We start from the raw sequence: 20,732 nt of genomic DNA on the forward strand, positions 1-20,732 counted from the left end.
TACCTCCCCTGGTCGGTTCATCTACCAACTGACAGAGGTAATTGTGTTGCATTGTGGATAAGGACTTGCAGCTTTTAGCAGAAGCTTCTCTGTCCCATTGAATGTCTGGCTAGTTACGATCCCCATGATAAGAACCCTATTATCGTTTGCTGCAGCATTTCATCCTCTCCCTGTTCCTCTCTATTAGGGCTCATTTCCACATGCGAGACACACGTCCGAGTCTCGCAGGTTAAAACCCTCCTCTGGCGCCGTCACTTTAGAGCGGAGCGTGCAGCTCCATGTGTTGCTATGCGGCCGCACGCTCCGCTCTGGAGTGTCGGCACCAGAAGAGGGTTTTAAACTGCGAGAATAGGACGTATGTCTCACAAGTGGTAATGAGCCCTTAGGAGGATTGTAGCAAACCCCAGTTAGCAGCTTTCCAATATTGCCATCCCCATGAGTGAGCCTAAACCCCTGCTCACACATTGTACCAAAAAGAGCTTGTGCATAATTAGAAATTAAATGTAGGTATTGCTCCCTAACCTATGGCAGTGGGAGAAATGTCACCAGGGCATGCATGGACCCCAACGTGCATATTGCATAGATGGTATGATGCTTCTTCCACCTTCCACACATGTTTAACCACTAGGACCTGTGGTCACATGGTCGCTATAAACCAATAGCGGCCGGGTATGCAAGCGCATGCTCACACTGCTGCACAATTTCTGAACAGTGGTTTAGGCTCACTCTCGTGGCCGCCATTCAGACACTCTAAACTAGCGTTATTATACGCCCGATTTGCATCGTCCAGGGAAGTCTATGGGGAAAAAAACGCATCCTGCAAGCACTTTTGCAGGATGCGTTTTTTCTGCAAAACGACGCATTGTGACGGATCGCAGAAAACGCTAGTGTGAAAGTAGCCTTAGTTTCTGATTGCTCTACTTAAAGGGAACCTGCCCACCCCCCTGGTGTTTTTAACGAAAAGAGCCACCTTGTGCAGCACGGATGCTGCATTCTGTGAAGGTGGCTCTTCTTTTTGTGGTCCCTTCCAACACTGCAATATCACTTTTTATAATTTGCACGCCATACCTTTAGTCTGTCTGGGGGGCACAAACGCCTCCCGGCCATCACTCAGCCCCTACGGGCGCCGCCTCCTATCCTTGGGGATAGACAATAAGGATATAAGCAGGGAAAACAATGGAAAACTAGTAAGGGAAATGCAAAACTATGATCTTACGTTACAATATATTGTATGCAATAGTAGGCATTGCAACTTGTAGTCCTCCAACCAGCAAAGCCAGTTTGCTTTTTTTGCACCAATTACTTTCTATGGGTGATTACGTGTTGGAAGAATTGATGCTGCAGATTTCAGAAACGCTGTCGTTCTCAAATTCAGTTAGGAAAAGAAAAAAAAACTCAATCGTGTGAACGAGATTTCTGAAATATCAGCTGTTGGTAAATAGAATGTAAAAGCAGCATATTCACAAAAAAAAAAAAAAAAAAAAACACTGCAAAAACCCCAAAAGAACCTAGTGCATGTGAACACAGCCTCGGGGGTGACCAGCTTAATGGTCTGGAATCAGGTTCAAGATACAGGGTCTCCGTTATCCCCTCACCTAAATGCAATATTCCCATGGGGGTTGTCCAGAAATCATGAATATTGGCACGATACTCTCCCACCATTCCTGCGTGGTGTGCTCTTACATTGCAGCACATGTGTATACCAGCAGACAACGCAGGAAGACTGTCTATGGTGACAATATAGCTGCCTCGGGGAAGGACCAGATTTTTTCCTCCCACTGTGTGTAATTGGTGAGCACGTTTCTTACAAGATAATCCCAATAATTACAGATCACTTTACTATCGCCCGGAGACCTCATCGGCTAGGCTATCGATCACGGCCATGGTTCCCAAGTTCACCCATGCCACATTTCGCCTGGGTGATCACCATTGACACATGAGACGACCAACGCTCCGAGTGTGAAATAGATGACTTTATTCTACCAGCTTTAATTACAGTGCTTGTTTGTCCAAATAAAAACAAGTTTACAAAACGGTTGATTACGGTTCATTTACTGAAAGCGAGAATCCACCCGACTAGAGGAAACGTCCACACGGCTCCCAATGAGCCCAGATCCAACAGCGCCAGCGTTTCAGTGTTTGATCAGAGTAAAGAGGGGGAAATAAAAAGATTAAATCAAATGGCAAATCTGAGCCTTGCAGCAAAAAGCATGCGGCCGGGGAATGACTCCAGACCAGAGAAAGGAATGACCGCTGCTTGATGGAGGGCCACGAGTGCTACATGCCCAGAGGACTGAGCCCAACCACCAGGAACCCTTGTAATCCTGTCCTAGTAGTAAGGTTAGGAATAGAGTGGAAACCCGACATCTTGTGTACAACCCGCCCCCGTAGCAGCTCCTCCACATCAGCATAGACCTTATAGGACCTCCGGCCGAGCCACCGATGCAAGAGAACTAAGCCTCTGAGAACATCTGTACCTGCACAGCAGCTTGCACAACTCTGCGATCCCCCAACGGTGCTTTGACGGGTGGTCCTTGGAGCAGGATTCTCCATGTACAGGAAGCCACTACATTAACAGCCGTTACTAGGCAGTTAGACTAACATTCACCAGTGTGAGGTTCTTCAGGAGCCCATGACATCGGAGGGGGCCGCTAACAAAAGCTGAAGGGCGCACAAAAGGGCCATGAATTCAGGTAGATCAAGGGCCAGCAAATCCAAAATCCAGGCATAGACATACAGGAAAAACTGCAGCAACAACAGGAGATCCCCCCAGTGTCACTAAGACAAGTGGCCCATGTTTCTTACTTTTGTGGCTATTCATCTCCTAACCAAGTTATCTCTCGAGCGCAAACAAAAGCAGCTGCGAAACGCAGACAGATCCAGCAGCATTGCAAGTACTGGAGCGGCCATTAACCATGCAAGCAATGAAAAGAGCATCGAGCAGACGCCAGTCTGTGGTGATGCCCTGGAGCCACCAGAGAAAACATCGATGAACTCCGCCAACAGGAATGAACTCTGCCTGACAACCGCATGTAGCCCCTCTGTCAGCACTGCCGGCTAACTCCATACACATGTAGCCCCTCTGTCAACACTGCCGACTAACTCCATACGCATGTAGCCCCTCTGTCAGCACTGCCGACTAACTCCATACGCATGTAGCCCCTCTGTCAGCACTGCCGACTAACTCCATACACATGTAGCCCCTCTGTCAGCACTGCCGACTAACTCCATACGCATGTAGCCCCTCTGTCAGCACTGCCGACTAACTCCATACGCATGTAGCCCCTCTGTCAGCACTGCCGACTAACTCCATACGCATGTAGCCCCTGTCAGCACTGCCAACAAACTCCATACACATGTAGCCCCTCTGTCGACTAACTCCATACACATGTAGCCCCTGTCAGCACTGCCAACAAACTCCATACACATGTAGCCCCTCTGCCGACTAACTCCATACGCATGTAGCCCCTCTGTCAGCACTGCCGACAAACTCCATACACATGTAGCCCCTCTGTCGACTAACTCCATACACATGTAGCCCCTCTGCCAGCAGCGTCAACAGGGACAAAATGCGCCCGCGTGTGAGGTAAACCGACCAAAGTTTTTGGTTTTCAGAATTAACAAGCAATTTGATAGCAAATCCGGCATCCTGGGCCCGATGCGGATGATGGCAGATCCCTCCCCAGACTACACATGGTATTCTGTTGACATACAAGAAACCCAATGTAGAGTAATATTGCATAGGAGAACCAGACACTGCCTCAGTGGAGACAAAAAGAAAGTAACTATTTACATTAAATAGGAGACCTAAAGTATCAGGCTTTTCATTGCCACACGCACAGGGCGATACAGACTGGGAGGAACGGAAGGGCAGACAGCGGCTCTCAGTGCCGCAAAGTCACACAGTTTGCCACATTAGATAGAAGCGGAGGAGGAAGAGGAGTAGGGCATGAAGAGAAGATGGGGCAGGACAAAAAAAAAAAATATAAAATAAAGAAAATACCCCAAAAGGGGAAGAAAAAAAAAAAAATAATATGAAGATGATTGGTGTCTCATTTCTGGTTCCGGAGCTGATTGGACAGCCAGTCCAGTCCTTCATACAGCCCGTCTCCGCTAGTGGCACAGGTGGCCTGAATGTACCAGTTTCTATGTCGGAGGGAGTGAAGTCCTAACTTGTCTGTGATTTCTGCTGCGTTCATAGCGTTGGGAAGATCCTGGAGGAGGTAAAAAAAAAAGTTCACGTTATCCATCAATGCAGCCACATCTGGCAAAACCTATGCTCGGCGCTACGGCACAAACCTGTTTGTTAGCAAAGACCAGCAGGACTGCGTCTCTGAGCTCGTCCTCCGCCAACATCCTCATCAGCTCCTCCCTCGCCTCGTTCACGCGCTCCCGATCGTTGCTGTCCACCACAAAGATCAGTCCTGGGAAACAAGGAGAAAACATGAGGACTTGATACTCCGCCAGACGTCCAACATCCAACAGGTGATCATCCGCATGGCTGCCACAGATGTCCAACATCAAAGAGCCAACAGATGATCAGCCACAACGCCGCCACAGATGTCCAACATCAGAGAGCCAACAGGGGATCAGCCACAACGCCGCCACAGACATCCATCAAAGAGCCAACAGATGATCAGCCACAACGCCGCCACAGATGTCCAACATCAGAGAGCCAACAGATGATCAGCCACAACGCCGCCACAGACATCCATCAAAGAGCCAACAGATGATCATCCACAGAACTGTCACAGATGTCCAACATCAGAGAGCCAACAGGGGATCAGCCGCATGGCCGCCACAGATGTCCAACATCAGAGAGCCAACAGGTGATCAGCAGCAGTGCCGCCATAGACATTTAAAGAGCTAGACATTAACCCAAGAGGTCTCAGCCTGCCCCAACCTCCCGGTTGGTGTTACCACATCCGCAGACGGCGCCCCCTGTCCTGGAACCCTTCCGGGTAAGTTTAGTACCGCTTCCTTCTGCAGGTTCCCACGAGGACAGGAAACCAAACTGACGCAGAGGAGAGGTACCGCCTTGTTATTCAGTAGGTTTCCTGTCCTGGTGGGTACCCTCTCTCAGTTGCTGCTGTCATGGGAAAAATATAAGTAAATTCTGCAGCAGTTTGTTTTATAGTGTATATGGCGTTCCTAGTGCGCTAACAATGAACTGGCAACAGCAGTTTTATGTTCTAACATCTCATAATGGCATATTACCGTACAACGAACCATCACAGACGTGGCATTAACACGGTCTGAGGTCTACATATAAACTAGGGAAAAGGGGCGATGGAGCGGTGTATATTTTTAAAGGTTTTTTTTGTTAAACTCCTTTTTCAGCCTGAAGTATGGCTTCATCAGGTACAGATTGATGACCCCGAGGCTATAGGAACCTATAAGCAGTCCGATCTTGTTGCAGGTCAGTGGGGCGAGATGGGAGCGTGAAGTGCGACCCCCATAGAATCGCATACATTGAATGCAGCAGTCGTCGGAGTTAAATATCAGAAATCAGAGGGCGCTCAGGTCCCTGCTGTTAACGGTTGGGGTGGGTGTATTCTGTGGCGCCAGCTCCAGGAGACGATGAAGAGTGACCACAGGTATGTGATTTGTCAATTAGATTGTACCTGGCCTCACTCAATGCAGTATACATAGCGCATACTTGAGGCCACATGACTCCTCGCTGCCAGTGATGGCACCGGAGTCCTCACAGCACACAGTCTGTGCAATGTGAGGATTTACAGGTCTTCGGCCAGCTGTAGTTTAAGACTGGACGGCTCCTTTAAATCGACAAAGGGATAATCGCAACAGGCGTACATCAAGGTCAACAGCCACATACAAGACACAAATGCAAAGAAATTATCACTGCTCGCAAGTGAAGAAGACAGCGGCCTCACTTAGTCCTAGTAAAATTGAGAATCAGGGACGCCTGGTACCCTGTTCCCATAACAAGACCAAGACTGGTCAATTATAATCTGTGCCAGAGATATTCGCCCCTTGTAGCCCATGCACTCCAGGCCCCTGAAGAACTCGCCCCATGTACTCACCCCCTGCCTCCAGGCCCATGAAGCACTCGCCCCCTAAAGCCTATGCACTCCCTGCCTCCAGGCCACTGCAGCCCCTTTACTCCCCCCTGTCTCCAGGTCCCTGAAGCACTCGCCCCCTGTAGCACATGCACTCCCTGCCTCCAGGCCCCTGAAGCACTCGTCCCTGCACTCCCTGCCTCCAGGCCCCTGAAGCACTCGCCCCATGCACTCCCTGCCTCTAGGCCCCTGAAGCACTCGCCCCATGCACTCCAGGCCCCTGAAGCACTCGCCCCATGTACTCACTCCCTGCCTCCAGGCCCATGAAGCACTCGCCCCCTGTAGCACATGCACTCCCTGCCTCCAGGCCCCTGAAGCACTTGTCCCTGCACTCCCTGCCTCCAGGCCCCTGAAGCACTCACCCCATGAACTCCCTGCCTCCAGGCCCCTGAAGCACTCGCCCCATGCACTCCCTGCCTCCAGGCACCTGAAGCACTCGCCCCCTGCAGCCCATGCACTCCCTGCCTCTAGGCCCCTGAAGCACTTGCCCCCAGCAGCCCATGCACTCCCTGCCTCCAGGCACCTGAAGCACTCGCCCCCTGCAGCCCATGCACTCCCTGCCTCCACGCCCCTGAAGCACTCGCCCCTGCACATAGTGGCCCCTTCCCCCCTGCAGCCCACACCTCACCCTACAGCCCACGTCTTCTCCAGCATCACCTACCTTGTGTGTTCTGGAAGTAGTGGCGCCAGAGAGGCCTGATCTTGTCCTGACCACCCACGTCCCATACTGTGAAGCTGATGTTCTTATATTCTACAGTTTCTACATTAAAACCTGAAAGAGAAGGTGGAGGTCAGCGCCTCGATCATGACAAAAGTTGCAACAGTGAATTAGTGGGGGACACTTGCCTATTGTGGGGATTGTGGTCACGATCTCTCCCAGCTTCAGCTTGTACAATATAGTGGTCTTACCAGCAGCGTCCAGACCTACCATGAGGATCCTCATCTCTTTCTTGCCAAACAGGCCTTTGAACAGATTGGCAAACACATTCCCCATGTCAGAAATGTGAAAATGTCAGGTACGGCAAGAAAAACCTGCAAAAAACCAAATCCGTGAAATTATTACAAAAGATCTGCCAGTAGCAGATAATGTGGTGATAACGCAAAGGCGGCACAGAATGACCAACTGCGATTTACACAAATGTATCTAGTACGAGACGTATCCACAGACGGCGCCCACGAGGAACCATGCAGATGTGAATGGTCGTGATCGAACAGCAGTGCGACAATCACAGAACACACTGGAACAGCAAGATCTAGAAAACGGCCAAAAATGGATCCAGAAAGTCTAATCGACAATCGAGTAAACTTCATCAACGCTGCACATTTGCCGAAACATTCTGTTTACCCTCTGATAACCTTCCTTCCCGTGACTTACGTAGCCGTGTGAAAACTTGTTTTTTTTTCCTATGGTGAGTGGACAGATTAATTGACACAATTTTGGAGTGGATACAACATTGATAGTTTATTCCATTTTTTTTTCTGTTTAGAAAAGTGCACCGACAAAGTAAGCTCTGCAATACCGGCCATTCAAAACCTTCTCGTTACAGCATTTACCGTTCAGGTTAAAGGGAACCTGTCACCCTGAAAATCGCGGGTGAGGTAAGCCCACCGGCATCAGGGGCTTATCTACAGCATTCTGTAATGCATTCTGTAATGCTGTAGATAAGCCCCCGATGTTACCTGAAAGAGGAGAAAGACGTTAGATTATACTCACCCAGGGGCGGTCCCTCTGTGGTCGGGGTCTGATGGGTGTCTCTGGTCCGCTGTGGCGCCTCCCATCTTCATTACAAGACGTCCTCTTCTGGTCTTCACGCCACGGCTCCGGCGTACTTTGCTCTGCCCTGTTGAGGGCAGAGTAAAGTACTGCAGTGCGCAGGCCTCTGACCTTTCCAGCGCCTGCGCACTGCAGTACTTTGTTCTGCCCTCAACAGGGCAGACAAAGTACGCCTGCGCCGGAGCCGTGAAGACCAGAAGAGGACGTCTTGGAATGAAGATGGGAGGCGCCACAGCGGACCAGAGACACCCATCAGACCCCGACCACAGAGGGACCGCCCCTGGGTGAGTATAATCTAACGTCTTTCTCCTCTTTCAGGTAACATCGGGGGCTTATCTACAGCATTACAGAATGCTGTAGATAAGCCCCTGATGCCGGTGGGTTTACCTCACCCGCGATTTTCGGGGTGACAGGTTCCCTTTAATATTTTAATAGATCGGACTTTTCCAGATGTGGCAACACCAATACGCTTGCTCATTGCTTATTAATGGACGACAAAAATATTTGTGGATTTTTATCCCTCCGTCGCCTTGAGTCAACGCTTGTTCTATACATAGTCCTTCCTCTGAAGTTCAGTCTCAGATTGGGTCCCACAGAAGGGCAAAGATGGTGGCCGTTCCTCAACTGCCATCACACCCACTGGAGTTTGAGCCATTTCAAGGTCATTGGCACTGACTGATCGAAGAACCTAAATGGTTACACAGCGGCGATCAGAGGTCACTGAAGTTACAGCATGATGCTGCCCCGATGTAGGGTCGGCTCCTGTACTCGCTCCATACACTGGCACCTGACGAGTGCGACATATCGGGAAAGAGTTAATCCCTTATCAAGGTACAAATAATGCTGAAATGTTAGTTTTGTGCTGCCTATAGTCACAGAAAGAAAACCCTTCATCTCTCTGATAAAACAATCTCACAGCTCCACACAAAAATAAATTCAAGGGAACCTGCAGCAAAGAAACCCTATTAACTTACAGACTTCGTTTTCCATGTGACCGGCACACTAAGCCACAGAATATGGGGAAAAATAAACTTTTTTTTTTTAAAGCAAAAAATGTCAATTTTTATATCTAGATTTGGCCTCGTTATCATCCGACCTACAGACTCCACACCACAAAGACAAAACTTGAGCTACAACGGCGGATGTTTGTTTGCTCCACCACATAATGACTTTACTTTCCCCATTTTTCAAAAATGTACGGTATATATCAGGGCTGAGCAGTCCGTATCAAATGGAGCAACTCCGACTCCTATCATATATAACACACTGGGTGCAGGAGTTCAGTGCAGGATCTGCTGTAAATGTTTCCATAGATTTTGGGAAAGTTGTGAAATGTCCTATAAATGTCTGTTCTGTTCCTGATCTCAGGATCTCCGCTGTTAGGGTATGTTCCCACAGTCAGTAAACACTGAATACATCCACAGCATCCAACCTGCAGCGTCCAGATGTTACAGCAGAGTAGATGGGATTTCAAGAAGGTCGTATAGTCAACGTGAGGTATGTGTCGCAGAGATGGCTTGTCTCTGATGTAACCCTCTGAGTGTTTTCTTTAATGCGCATAAGCAATAAGGGATCATGTAGTATAAGTAGATATAGTTCCTTACACAATGCGAATGACGCTGCCACTCTATATAACACCACAATAGCTGTAGCTTTGGAATCTGCTGCCCCACTTACACATACCAAAGCTCGCAAAATCAACAGACAGCCCTGGCACACCAGCCTGACCAAAGAACTGAGGCGAGCTTCCAGGGCTGCTGAGCGCAGATGGAAAAGATCCCACTCCAACGAGCACTTCATCGCATTCAAACAGTCCCTCACTACTTTCTAGACCACACTCGCCACAGCTAAACAAACCTACTTCTTATCTCTCATATCCTCCCTGTCTCACAACCCTAAACATTTATTCAACACCTTCAATTCTCTCCTCCGTCCCCCAGCACCTCCACCCTCCCCACTTATCTCCGCTGAAGACTTTGCCTCATTTCTCAAGCAGAAGATTGCTAATATCAGAGATGGTTTTGGTCAACAACCCCCAGAGCCCTTCCTCCCAACTTCCCAGCCCTCCACCTCCAAAACCAACGTCTCCACCATTAGAGAAGATCGACTCTCCACTCTACTCTCAAGATCACATCTCACCACCTGTGCACTTGATCCGATCCCATCCCACTTCATCCCAAACCTCACCACAGTCTTTATCCCAACCCTAACCCATCTCTTCAACCTATCACTAACAAGTGGTGTTTTCCCCTCAAGCTTTAAACATGCCTCCATCACACCTATCCTCAAAAAGCCCTCTCTTGACCCATCCTCTATATCTAGCTATCGCCCAATATCACTTCTCCCCTATGCCTCCAAGCTACTGGAACACCACGCCTACCTTGAACTGTCCTCCCATCTCTCTTCTTGCTCCCTCTTCGACCACTTACAATCTGGCTTCCGGTCACACCACCCCACTGAAACTACCCTAAGGTCACCAATGACCTCTTAACCGCCAAGAGCAAGCGACACTACTCTGTCCTCCTCCTCCTGGACCTGTCAGCTGCCTTTGACACAGTGGACCATTCCCTATTATTACAGACCCGCTCATCCCTTGGCATCACAGACTTGGCCCTATCCTGGATCTCATCATACCTAACAGACCGGACATTCAGCGTCTCCCACTCACACCACCTCCTCCTCACCTCGCCCCCTATCTGTCGGAATCCCACAAGGTTCAGTCCTAGGGCCCCTGCTCTTCTCCATTTACACCTTTGGCCTGGGACAGCTCAAAGAATCTCATGGCTTTCAGTATCACCTCTATGCTGATGACACACAGATCTACATCTCTGGACCAGATATCACCTCCCTACTAACCAGAATCCCTTAATGTCTGTCCACTATTTCATCCTTCTCTGCTAGATTTCTGAAACTTAACATGGACAAAACAGAATTCATCGTCTTTCCCCCATCTCACGTGACCCCCCCCAACGAACCTATCCATTACAGTAAATGGCTGCCCACTCTCCCCAGTCCCACAAGCTCGCTGTCTCGGGGTAATCCTTGACACTGATCTCTCCTTCACACCGCATATCCAAGCCCTTTCCACTTCCTGCCGACTTCAACTCAAAAATATTTCACGAATCCGTTTATTCCTGAACCAAGAATCTGCAAAAACCCTAGTCCATGCCCACATCATCTCTCGCCTTGACTACTGCAACCTCCTGCTGTGGCCTCCCCTCGAACACTCTCGCACCCCACCAATCTATTCTAAACTCTGCTGCCCGACTAATCCACCTGTCCCCCCGCTATTCCCCGGCCTCTCCCCTCTATCAATCACTTCACTGGCTCCCCATTGCTCAGAGACTCCAGTACAAAAGCCTAACCATGACATACAAAGCCATCCACAACCTGTCTCCTCCATACATCTGTGACCTCGTCTCCCGGTACTTACCTACACGCAACCTCCGATCCTCACAAGATCTCCTTCTCTACTCCCCTCTTATCTCCTCTTCCCACAATCGTATACAAGATTTCTCTCGCGTATCACCCCTACTGTGGAACCCTCTACCACAACACATCAGACTCTCACCTATCATCGAAACCTTCAAAAAGAACCTGAAGACCCACCTCTTCTGGCAAACCTACAACCTGCAGTAATCACCGATCGACCAAACCGCTGCATGACCAGCTCTACCCTCACCTACTGTATCCTCACCCATCCCTTGTAGATTGTGAGCCCTCGCGGGCAGGGTCCTCTCTCCTCCTGTATCCTCACCCATCCCTTGTAGATTGTGAGCCCTCGCGGGCAGGGTCCTCTCACCTACTGTATCCTCACCCATCCCTTGTAGATTGTGAGCCCTCGCAGGCAGGGTCCTCTCACCTAGTGTATCCTCACCCATCCCTTGTAGATTGTGAGCCCTCGCGGGCAGGGTCCTCTCCTCCTGTATACTCACCCATCCCTTGTAGACTGTGAGCCCTCGCGGGCAGGGTCCTCTCCTCCTGTATACTCACCCATCCCTTGTAGACTGTGAGCCCTCGCGGGCAGGGTCCTCTCTCCTCCTGTATCCTCACCCATCCCTTGTAGATTGTGAGCCCTCGTGGGCAGGGTCCTCTCTCCTCCTGTATCCTCACCCATCCCTTGTAGATTGTGAGCCCTCGCGGGCAGGGTCCTCTCCTCCTGTATCCTCACCCATCCCTTGTAGATTGTGAGCCCTCGCGGGCAGGGTCCTCTCTCCTCCTGTATCCTCACCCATCCCTTGTAGATTGTGAGCCCTCGCGGGCAGGGTCCTCACTCCTCCTGTATCCTCACCCATCCCTTGTAGATTGTGAGCCCTCGCGGGCAGGGTCCTCTCTCCTCCTGTATCCTCACCCATCCCTTGTAGACCTACTGTATCCTCACCCATCCCTTGTAGATTGTGAGCCCTCGCAGGCAGGGTCCTCTCACCTAGTGTATCCTCACCCATCCCTTGTAGATTGTGAGTCCTCGCAGGCAGGGTCCTCTCCTCCTGTATACTCACCCATCCCTTGTAGACTGTGAGCCCTCGCGGGCAGGGTCCTCTCTCCTCCTGTATCCTCACCCACCCTTGTAGATTGTGAGCCCTCGCGGGCAGGGTCCTCTCTCCTCCTGTACCAGTTATGACTTGTATTGTTTAAGATTATTGTACTTGTTTTTATTATGTATACCCCTCCTTACATGTAAAGCGCCATGGTATAAATGGCGCTATAACAATAAATAATAATAATAATGTAGAACACTTGGGTCCGGGTTACGGGTAGCTGTGAGATGGGAGGGTCTGGCTACCCATATACCTCACCCCTGGGTAGGGGCATCACCATACCTCTATAGGCGTTTGAGGACCGGTGGTGATGTCACGACCATGTGACTAATCATGTGATGGGTTCCTGGGTGTGGTTATAGCTATATAATGTAGCCTAAAGCTTAAAGGGAACCTGTCACCCCGTTTTTTCAGATTGAGCTATAAATACTGTTAAATAGGGCCTGCGCTGTGCGTTACTATAGTGTATGTAGTGTACCCCGATTCCCCATGTATGCTGAGAAATACATTACCAAAGTCGCCGTTTTCGCCTGTCAATCAGGCTGGTCTGGTCAGGTGGGCGTGTTCACAGCGCTCTTTTCTTCCCCAGCTTTCCGTTGGTGGCGTAGTGGTGTGCGCATGTCCAAGGTCCGAATTCCCTGCGCCCACGTGAAGACAGCGCGCGATCTGCGCTGTAATCCCTTGCATCGGTGGGGGCGGCCATCTTCCTGGGGCCGCGCGTGCGCAGATGGAGTGCTCTGCTGCACGGGGCTTCAGGAAAATGGCCGCGGGATGCCGCGCGTGCGCATTAGAGATCGCGGCGGCCATTTTCCCAAAGCCGAGTTTGCATCTCCAGGAAGATGGCCGCCCCCACCGATGCAAGGGATTACAGCGCAGATCGCGCGCTGTGTCTTCACGTGGGTGCAGGGATTTCGGACCTTGGACATGCGCACACCACTACGCCACCAACGGAAAGCTGGGGAAGAAAAGAGCGCTGTGAACATGCCCACCTGACCAGACCAGCTTGATTGACAGGCGAAAACGGCGACTTTGGTAATGTATTTATCAGCATACATGGGGAATCGGGGTACACTACATACACTATAGTAACGCACAGCGCAGGCCCTATTTAACAGTATTTATAGCTCAATCTGAAAAAACGGGGTGACAGGTTCCCTTTAACACAGGACCTGTATGTGGGTTTGTGGAGCAATAAACCCTGTGAACTTTTAAAGGAACGTGCCTCCTGATAGCCACCCGCTGCACCTGATCGAGGACAACCCCTACAGCGTGCGAAGATACAAGATAAATACAATGTATTGGATGCGGTGAATCCGTACGGTTCAATGAACACATGCGGAATCACCTGCGTTTAAGGCTATGTGCACACGTTCAGGATTTTTCGCGTTTTTTCGGCCATTTTCCATGAAAAAAGAAAACGCTTAAAAAAATGCATAAAAAAGCATCCCATCATTTAATGCATTCTGCAATTTTTGTGCACATGATGCTTTTTTTTTCTGCGAAAAAAATGCATCACGGTAAAAACCGCAGCATGTTCATTTATTTTTTGGATTTTTCGCGTTTTTGCCGCTATTTAATGCATTGGGAAGCTCCAGGAAAAAAAACGCATGCAGATTTCTTGCAGAAAAAGTCCGGTTTTGTTCAGGAAATTTCTGCAAGAAATCCTGACACGTGCACATAGCCTAAAAGCCAGCAGTGGACATGTGCTGTGACCAAAGCACTGCCAATTACTCACCGTGTGTACCGAGTCTTTGTGGGGATGAATCTGTGCTGCACTTTATGCACATGCTTAGCAGTAACCAGTGGTGTGCAGTATTATACCCCAGACTTGCACTTTATGCACATGCTCAGTAGTGACCAATGCTGTAGAGTCGGGAGTCAGGGAAATTGAGGAGTCAGGTTTGGCTTTCCGACTCCACAGCCCTGATTTATATGGAAAGTGAAAGAAATCCGTCAACCCCCCCCCCCCCCCGGTCACTATGGGGAGCAGACATAAACCACTTGTATGGACTGAGCCTGACGTCCTCAAGGCATCTGATGAATAACACCAGTGATTCCAGGTCATGTGACTGATCACATGACTTGAAAAGTGCTTGAGTTATTCACATGTAAGGTCCTGCAAATGCTCTGCTGCTCCAGCCTCCGTACAGGTCCCGATCAGGAACTGCAGGATGTGGTATTGTACAGTGTGTCTATAGGAGCATGTAGTGTGCATATAGGAGAGCTGTGTATATATATGTACGCGCGCAGGCAGAACAGCTGCGCAGGTACGCTTGCACCAGGCAAAGGTTCTCCCAATCTGAACAGGACAGCCTGGGGCAGATATGACAGCAACAGGTTCGGGTCAGGAAACCGCGACCGTTCAGTACTTTGACCGCAGCACACAAATGTGCACCTCCAAGTTACGGCTACATCCACACATGTGTTAATGCATTTGATTAATGTTCACAGATTGCAGCTGAGCTCGTCTGCACTACTCTGGCACGTACTGCGAGTTTCAGCACAAAGCCTAACTGAAGGTCCGGTGTGGTCCGTTGTTCAGACAGTCAGCGCATTGACCTAGACTATGTCTGAATGCACCCTCACACTGGTGCTACGGAGGTCTATACAGCCAAACCCACTCCCCATATTGAGGCTGGGGTAGCCAGGATCACAGACATTAGAGCAGCCGCCATGATGCAGCTACTGGACGTTCCATAAAGCAGCCGGGCATCCAGCACAGATGTGAAGTGCCCTTTGTCCAGAGCATTGAGCAGTCTTTTCCAGCCACATTCATGGGACTGAACACAAACAAAGCATTGTTACAGTGCTTCCAAGGGTTCACATACTTGTCAGACACCATCTGACAGCAAACAGATGTGCTTCCTACAGAGGAGGGACCCGTGCCATTAATGCCACTTTTAGTACTTATATTAGGGATAGCAAATTATTGATTTGCCAACTCGAGAAATACCGTATATACTCAAGTATAAGCCGAGATTTTCAGCCCCCAAAAAATGGGCTGAAAGTGTCCCTCTTGGCTTATACTCGAGTCATAGTTGGCGGGTGAGGGGGAGCGACGACTGTCAAATACTCACCTGCTCCTGACGCGGTCCCCTGCATGTCCCACAGTCTCCGGGCGCGGCAGCTTCTTCCTCTGTTCAGCAGTCACTGGCACCGCTCATTAAAGTTATGAATATGGACTACCCATAGGGGTGGAGCCGCATAGTCATTACTGTAATGAGCGGTGCCACGTGACCGCTGAAGAGAGGAAGAAGCTGCAGCTCCCAGAGACGTGAAACATGCAGGGACCGCATCAGGAGCAGGTGAGTATGTCATTCACCTTTCCGCGTTCCACCGCCGCCTCGTCTTCTGCAGTGACTGTTCAGGTCAGAGGGCGCAATGACGTATAAGTGTGCGCGCCGCCCTCTGCCTGAACAGTCAGTACGGAGAGACGGGATGCTGAGGAGCAGCGACGAGAGGAGAGTATGTCTTTTTTTTTTTTTTAGTGCAGCAGCATTACATGTGGCACAATGTTATATGGGGCCACAAAACTGCATGGAGCATAATATGGAGCATCTATGGGGCCGTAACTGCATGGAGCATTATATGGGGCATCTATGGGGCCATAACTGCATGGAGCATTATATGGGGCATCTATGGGGCCATAACTGCATGGAGCATTATATGGAGCATCTATGGGGCCATAACTGCATGGAGCATTATATGGGGCATCTATGGGGCCATAACTGCATGGAGCATTATATGGGGCATCTATGGGGCCGTAACTGCATGGAGCATTATATGGGGCATCTATGGGGCCGTAACTGCATGGAGCATTATATGGGGCATCTATGGGGCCATAAAGAACTGTATGGAGCATTATATGGGGCATCTATGGGGCCATAACTGCATGGAGCATTATATGGGGCATCTATGGGGCCATAACTGCATGGAGCATTATATGGGGCATCTATGTGGCCATAACTGCATGGAGCATTATATGGGGCATCTATGGGGCCGTAACTGCATGGAGCATTATATGGGGCATCTATGGGGCCATAACTGCATGGAGCATTATATGGGGCATCTATGGGGCCGTAACTGCATGGAGCATTATATGGGGCATCTATGGGGCCATAAAGAACTGTATGGAACATTATATGGGGCATCTATGGGGCCATAACTGCATGGAGCATTATATGGGGCATCTATGGGGCCATAACTGCATGGAGCATTATATGGGGCATCTATGGGGCCATAACTGCATGGAGCATTATATGGGGCATCTATGGGGCCGTAACTGCATGGAGCATTATATGGGGCATCTATGGGGCCATAACTGCATGGAGCATTATATGGGGCATCTATGGGGCCGTAACTGCATGGAGCATTATATGGGGCATCTATGGGGCCATAAAGAACTGTATGGAGCATTATATGGGGCATCTATGGGGCCATAACTGCATGGAGCATTATATGGGGCATCTATGGGGCCATAAAGAACTGCATGGAGCATTATATGGGGCCCTAACTGCATGGAGCATTATATGGGGCATCTATGGGGCCATAACTGCATGGAGCATTATATGGGGCATCTATGGGGCCATAAAGAACTGTATGGAGCATTATATGGGGCATCTATGGGGCCATAACTGCATGGAGCATTATATGGGGCCCTAACTGCATGGAGCATTATATGGGGCCATAACTGCATGGAGCATTATATGGGGCCATAACTGCATGGAGCATTATATGGGGCCATAACTGCATGGAGCATTATATGGGGCCATAACTGCATGGAGCATTATATGGGGCCATAACTGCATGGAGCATTATATGGGGCCATAACTGCATGGAGCATTATATGGGGCCATAACTGCATGGAGCATTATATGGGGCATCTATGGGGCCATAACTGCATGGAGCATTATATGGAGCATCTATGGGGCCATAACTGCATGGAGCATTATATGGGGCATCTATGGGGCCATAACTGCATGGAGCATTATATGGGGCATCTATGGGGCCGTAACTGCATGGAGCATTATATGGGGCATCTATGGGGCCGTAACTGCATGGAGCATTATATGGGGCATCTATGGGGCCATAAAGAACTGTATGGAGCATTATATGGGGCATCTATGGGGCCATAACTGCATGGAGCATTATATGGGGCATCTATGGGGCCATAACTGCATGGAGCATTATATGGGGCATCTATGGGGCCATAACTGCATGGAGCATTATATGGGGCATCTATGGGGCCGTAACTGCATGGAGCATTATATGGGGCATCTATGGGGCCATAACTGCATGGAGCATTATATGGGGCATCTATGGGGCCGTAACTGCATGGAGCATTATATGGGGCATCTATGGGGCCATAAAGAACTGTATGGAACATTATATGGGGCATCTATGGGGCCATAACTGCATGGAGCATTATATGGGGCATCTATGGGGCCATAACTGCATGGAGCATTATATGGGGCATCTATGGGGCCATAACTGCATGGAGCATTATATGGGGCATCTATGGGGCCGTAACTGCATGGAGCATTATATGGGGCATCTATGGGGCCATAACTGCATGGAGCATTATATGGGGCATCTATGGGGCCGTAACTGCATGGAGCATTATATGGGGCATCTATGGGGCCATAAAGAACTGTATGGAGCATTATATGGGGCATCTATGGGGCCATAACTGCATGGAGCATTATATGGGGCATCTATGGGGCCATAAAGAACTGCATGGAGCATTATATGGGGCCCTAACTGCATGGAGCATTATATGGGGCATCTATGGGGCCATAACTGCATGGAGCATTATATGGGGCATCTATGGGGCCATAAAGAACTGTATGGAGCATTATATGGGGCATCTATGGGGCCATAACTGCATGGAGCATTATATGGGGCCCTAACTGCATGGAGCATTATATGGGGCCATAACTGCATGGAGCATTATATGGGGCCATAACTGCATGGAGCATTATATGGGGCCATAACTGCATGGAGCATTATATGGGGCCATAACTGCATGGAGCATTATATGGGGCCATAACTGCATGGAGCATTATATGGGGCCATAACTGCATGGAGCATTATATGGGGCCATAACTGCATGGAGCATTATATGGGGCATATTTTAATATGGAGCATCTTATGGGCCATCATGAACTGGATGGAGCATTATATGGGGCTCCTGATTCAATATGGATATTCAAAAACACTTAATCTACTGATGTCTCAATTCATTTTACTTTTATTGGTATCTATTTTTACTTTCGCCATTTACCGGTAGCTGCTGCATTTCCCACCCTAGGCTTATACTCGAGTCAATAAGTTTTCCCAGTTTTTTGTTGCAAAATTAGGGGGGGGTCGGCTTATACTCGAGTATATACGTAAGTATGACTACAGGATGAAGCCATCATGAAAACAGGACCGACTGGCGGGAAATGAGACCTGGGTGCCCGGTGAGCACAATGTGATGAGCCAGCTCACACGCAGCCGCTTTATAACCGCACATCGAGAATATTCTCCATCCAATGCTTCTCCCAATCCTAAGGTCCCATTCACATTCACCCGCTCTTGACAAGTGGGGCAGAGGTCAGTAACAGCCGCTGCTGCAGTCGCCCTCTAAGGCGCCCCCCACCATCAGGAATAGTGGCGCTTTGGACGCCGCGTACTTTCTACAGTTCTACATTACAAGCTCAGGGGATGGATGTATAGAAGTCTCCTGGCCACAGTGCGGCCATTCACCGCTGCATACAGTCCCCCGCGGAGCGTACGATGGCAAACGCTGCGTATCCGTAACAGAAGAACGTCATCGCCTGCGGTAAATCCACAAGTACCTGAACAAGTGCGGTAAAAAGAACGCAGCGAACACACGATGCCTCCGAAACACTACGGCTACGTGCAGACGTCGAGGACTCGTGTGCGGATTTTTCCGCACCGGTTTTGAAAAACGCAATGCGTTGTACCTGCGGATTCCCAGTGTTTTTTGAGCGCTGTTTTTTTTTCCACCCCCGTCACTCGCGGCCTCTCCTCCGTCCAGCTCCCCCTCCATGCTCTAATGCCCCGGTCTCCCCGGCCTCCTCCATCACCCACTACACCGGATTTTTCCTCCGTCGCCCGCGGCCTTCAGTGCATCTTCCTCGTCATCTCACCTCTCTCCGTCACGGATGGCTGGCGCTCGTCTCCCGCCCGGTCCGTCTCTCGGCAGCTCCGCGTCTCTCTGAGGCGTTGGTTTGTCCGGCACAAGATGGCGGATCCCGGCGGCCACGTCAGAGCAGAGTACGCGCTGCGTCCTGTGCGTGCGTCATTAACATGGCGGGCGGAAGTGTGGGGGCGGGGCCGTGAGGGCGAATCACAGACTGGCAGTGAGGGCAGCGGCTGTGGGCGGGGTCTGAAGGCTGACGGGAAACTGCGCAGTTCTGGCGGGAATTATACCTCAGCGGCTGTGACGTAACAGCAGTCAGCAGCGTCTGCTCGGTCCTTACCCCCCCCGCGCCGCGCGTTACCCCAACACCCCCCATCATGTTACCCCAACACCCCCCATCATGTTACCCCCCCCCCGCACGTTACCCCAACACCCCCCATCATGTTACCTCCCCCCGCGCGTTACCCCAACACCCCCCATCATGTTACCCCCCCCCCCGCGCGTTACCCCAACACCCCCCATCATGTTACCCCCCCCCCGCGCGTTACCCCAACACCCCCCATCATGTTACCCCCCCCCGCGCGTTACCCCAACACCCCCCATCATGTTACCCCCCCCCGCGCGTTACCCCAACACCCCCCCATCATGTTACCCCCCCCCGCACGTTACCCCAACACCCCCCATCATGTTACCCCCCCCCCGCACGTTACCCCAACACCCCCCATCATGTTACCCCCCCCCGCACGTTACCCCAACACCCCCCATCATGTTACCCCCCCCGCACGTTACCCCAACACCCCCCATCATGTTACCCCCCCCGCACGTTACCCCAACACCCCCCATCATGTTACCCCCCCCCCGCGCGTTACCCCAACACCCCCCATCATGTTACCCCCCCCGCGCATTACCCCAACACCCCCCATCATGTTACCCCCCCCCGCGCCGCGCGTTACCCCAACACCCCCCATCATGTTACCCCCCCCGCACGTTACCCCAACACCCCCCATCATGTTACCCCCCCCGCGCGTTACCCCAACACCCCCCATCATGTTACCCCCCCCCCCGCACGTTACCCCAACACCCCCCATCATGTTACCCCCCCCCGCGCGTTACCCCAACACCCCCCATCATGTTACCCCCCCCCGCGCCGCGCGTTACCCCAACACCCCCCATCATGTTACCCCCCCCCGCAC

The 20,732-nt window shown here is 50.7% G+C and overlaps 1 protein-coding gene across 1 annotated transcript; it reads right to left on the reverse strand.

Moving 5' to 3' along the window:
* Window positions 1-1,958: 1,958 nt before the first annotated feature.
* ARF1 (ARF GTPase 1) lies at window positions 1,959-19,683 on the reverse strand. The gene is made up of 5 exons (XM_069729104.1): window positions 19,547-19,683; window positions 6,927-7,112; window positions 6,742-6,852; window positions 4,300-4,424; window positions 1,959-4,214 (listed from the first exon to the last, which is right to left on the reverse strand). Exons 2-5 carry the CDS (start codon window positions 7,072-7,074, stop codon window positions 4,053-4,055), a joined length of 546 nt encoding a protein of 181 aa, XP_069585205.1. The 5' UTR covers window positions 7,075-7,112; window positions 19,547-19,683; the 3' UTR covers window positions 1,959-4,052.
* Between the last annotated feature and the right edge of the window lie 1,049 nt (window positions 19,684-20,732).

Source organism: Ranitomeya imitator, chromosome 6 (genome assembly GCF_032444005.1).
Source record: "Ranitomeya imitator isolate aRanImi1 chromosome 6, aRanImi1.pri, whole genome shotgun sequence".
NCBI lineage: Eukaryota > Metazoa > Chordata > Amphibia > Anura > Dendrobatidae > Ranitomeya > Ranitomeya imitator.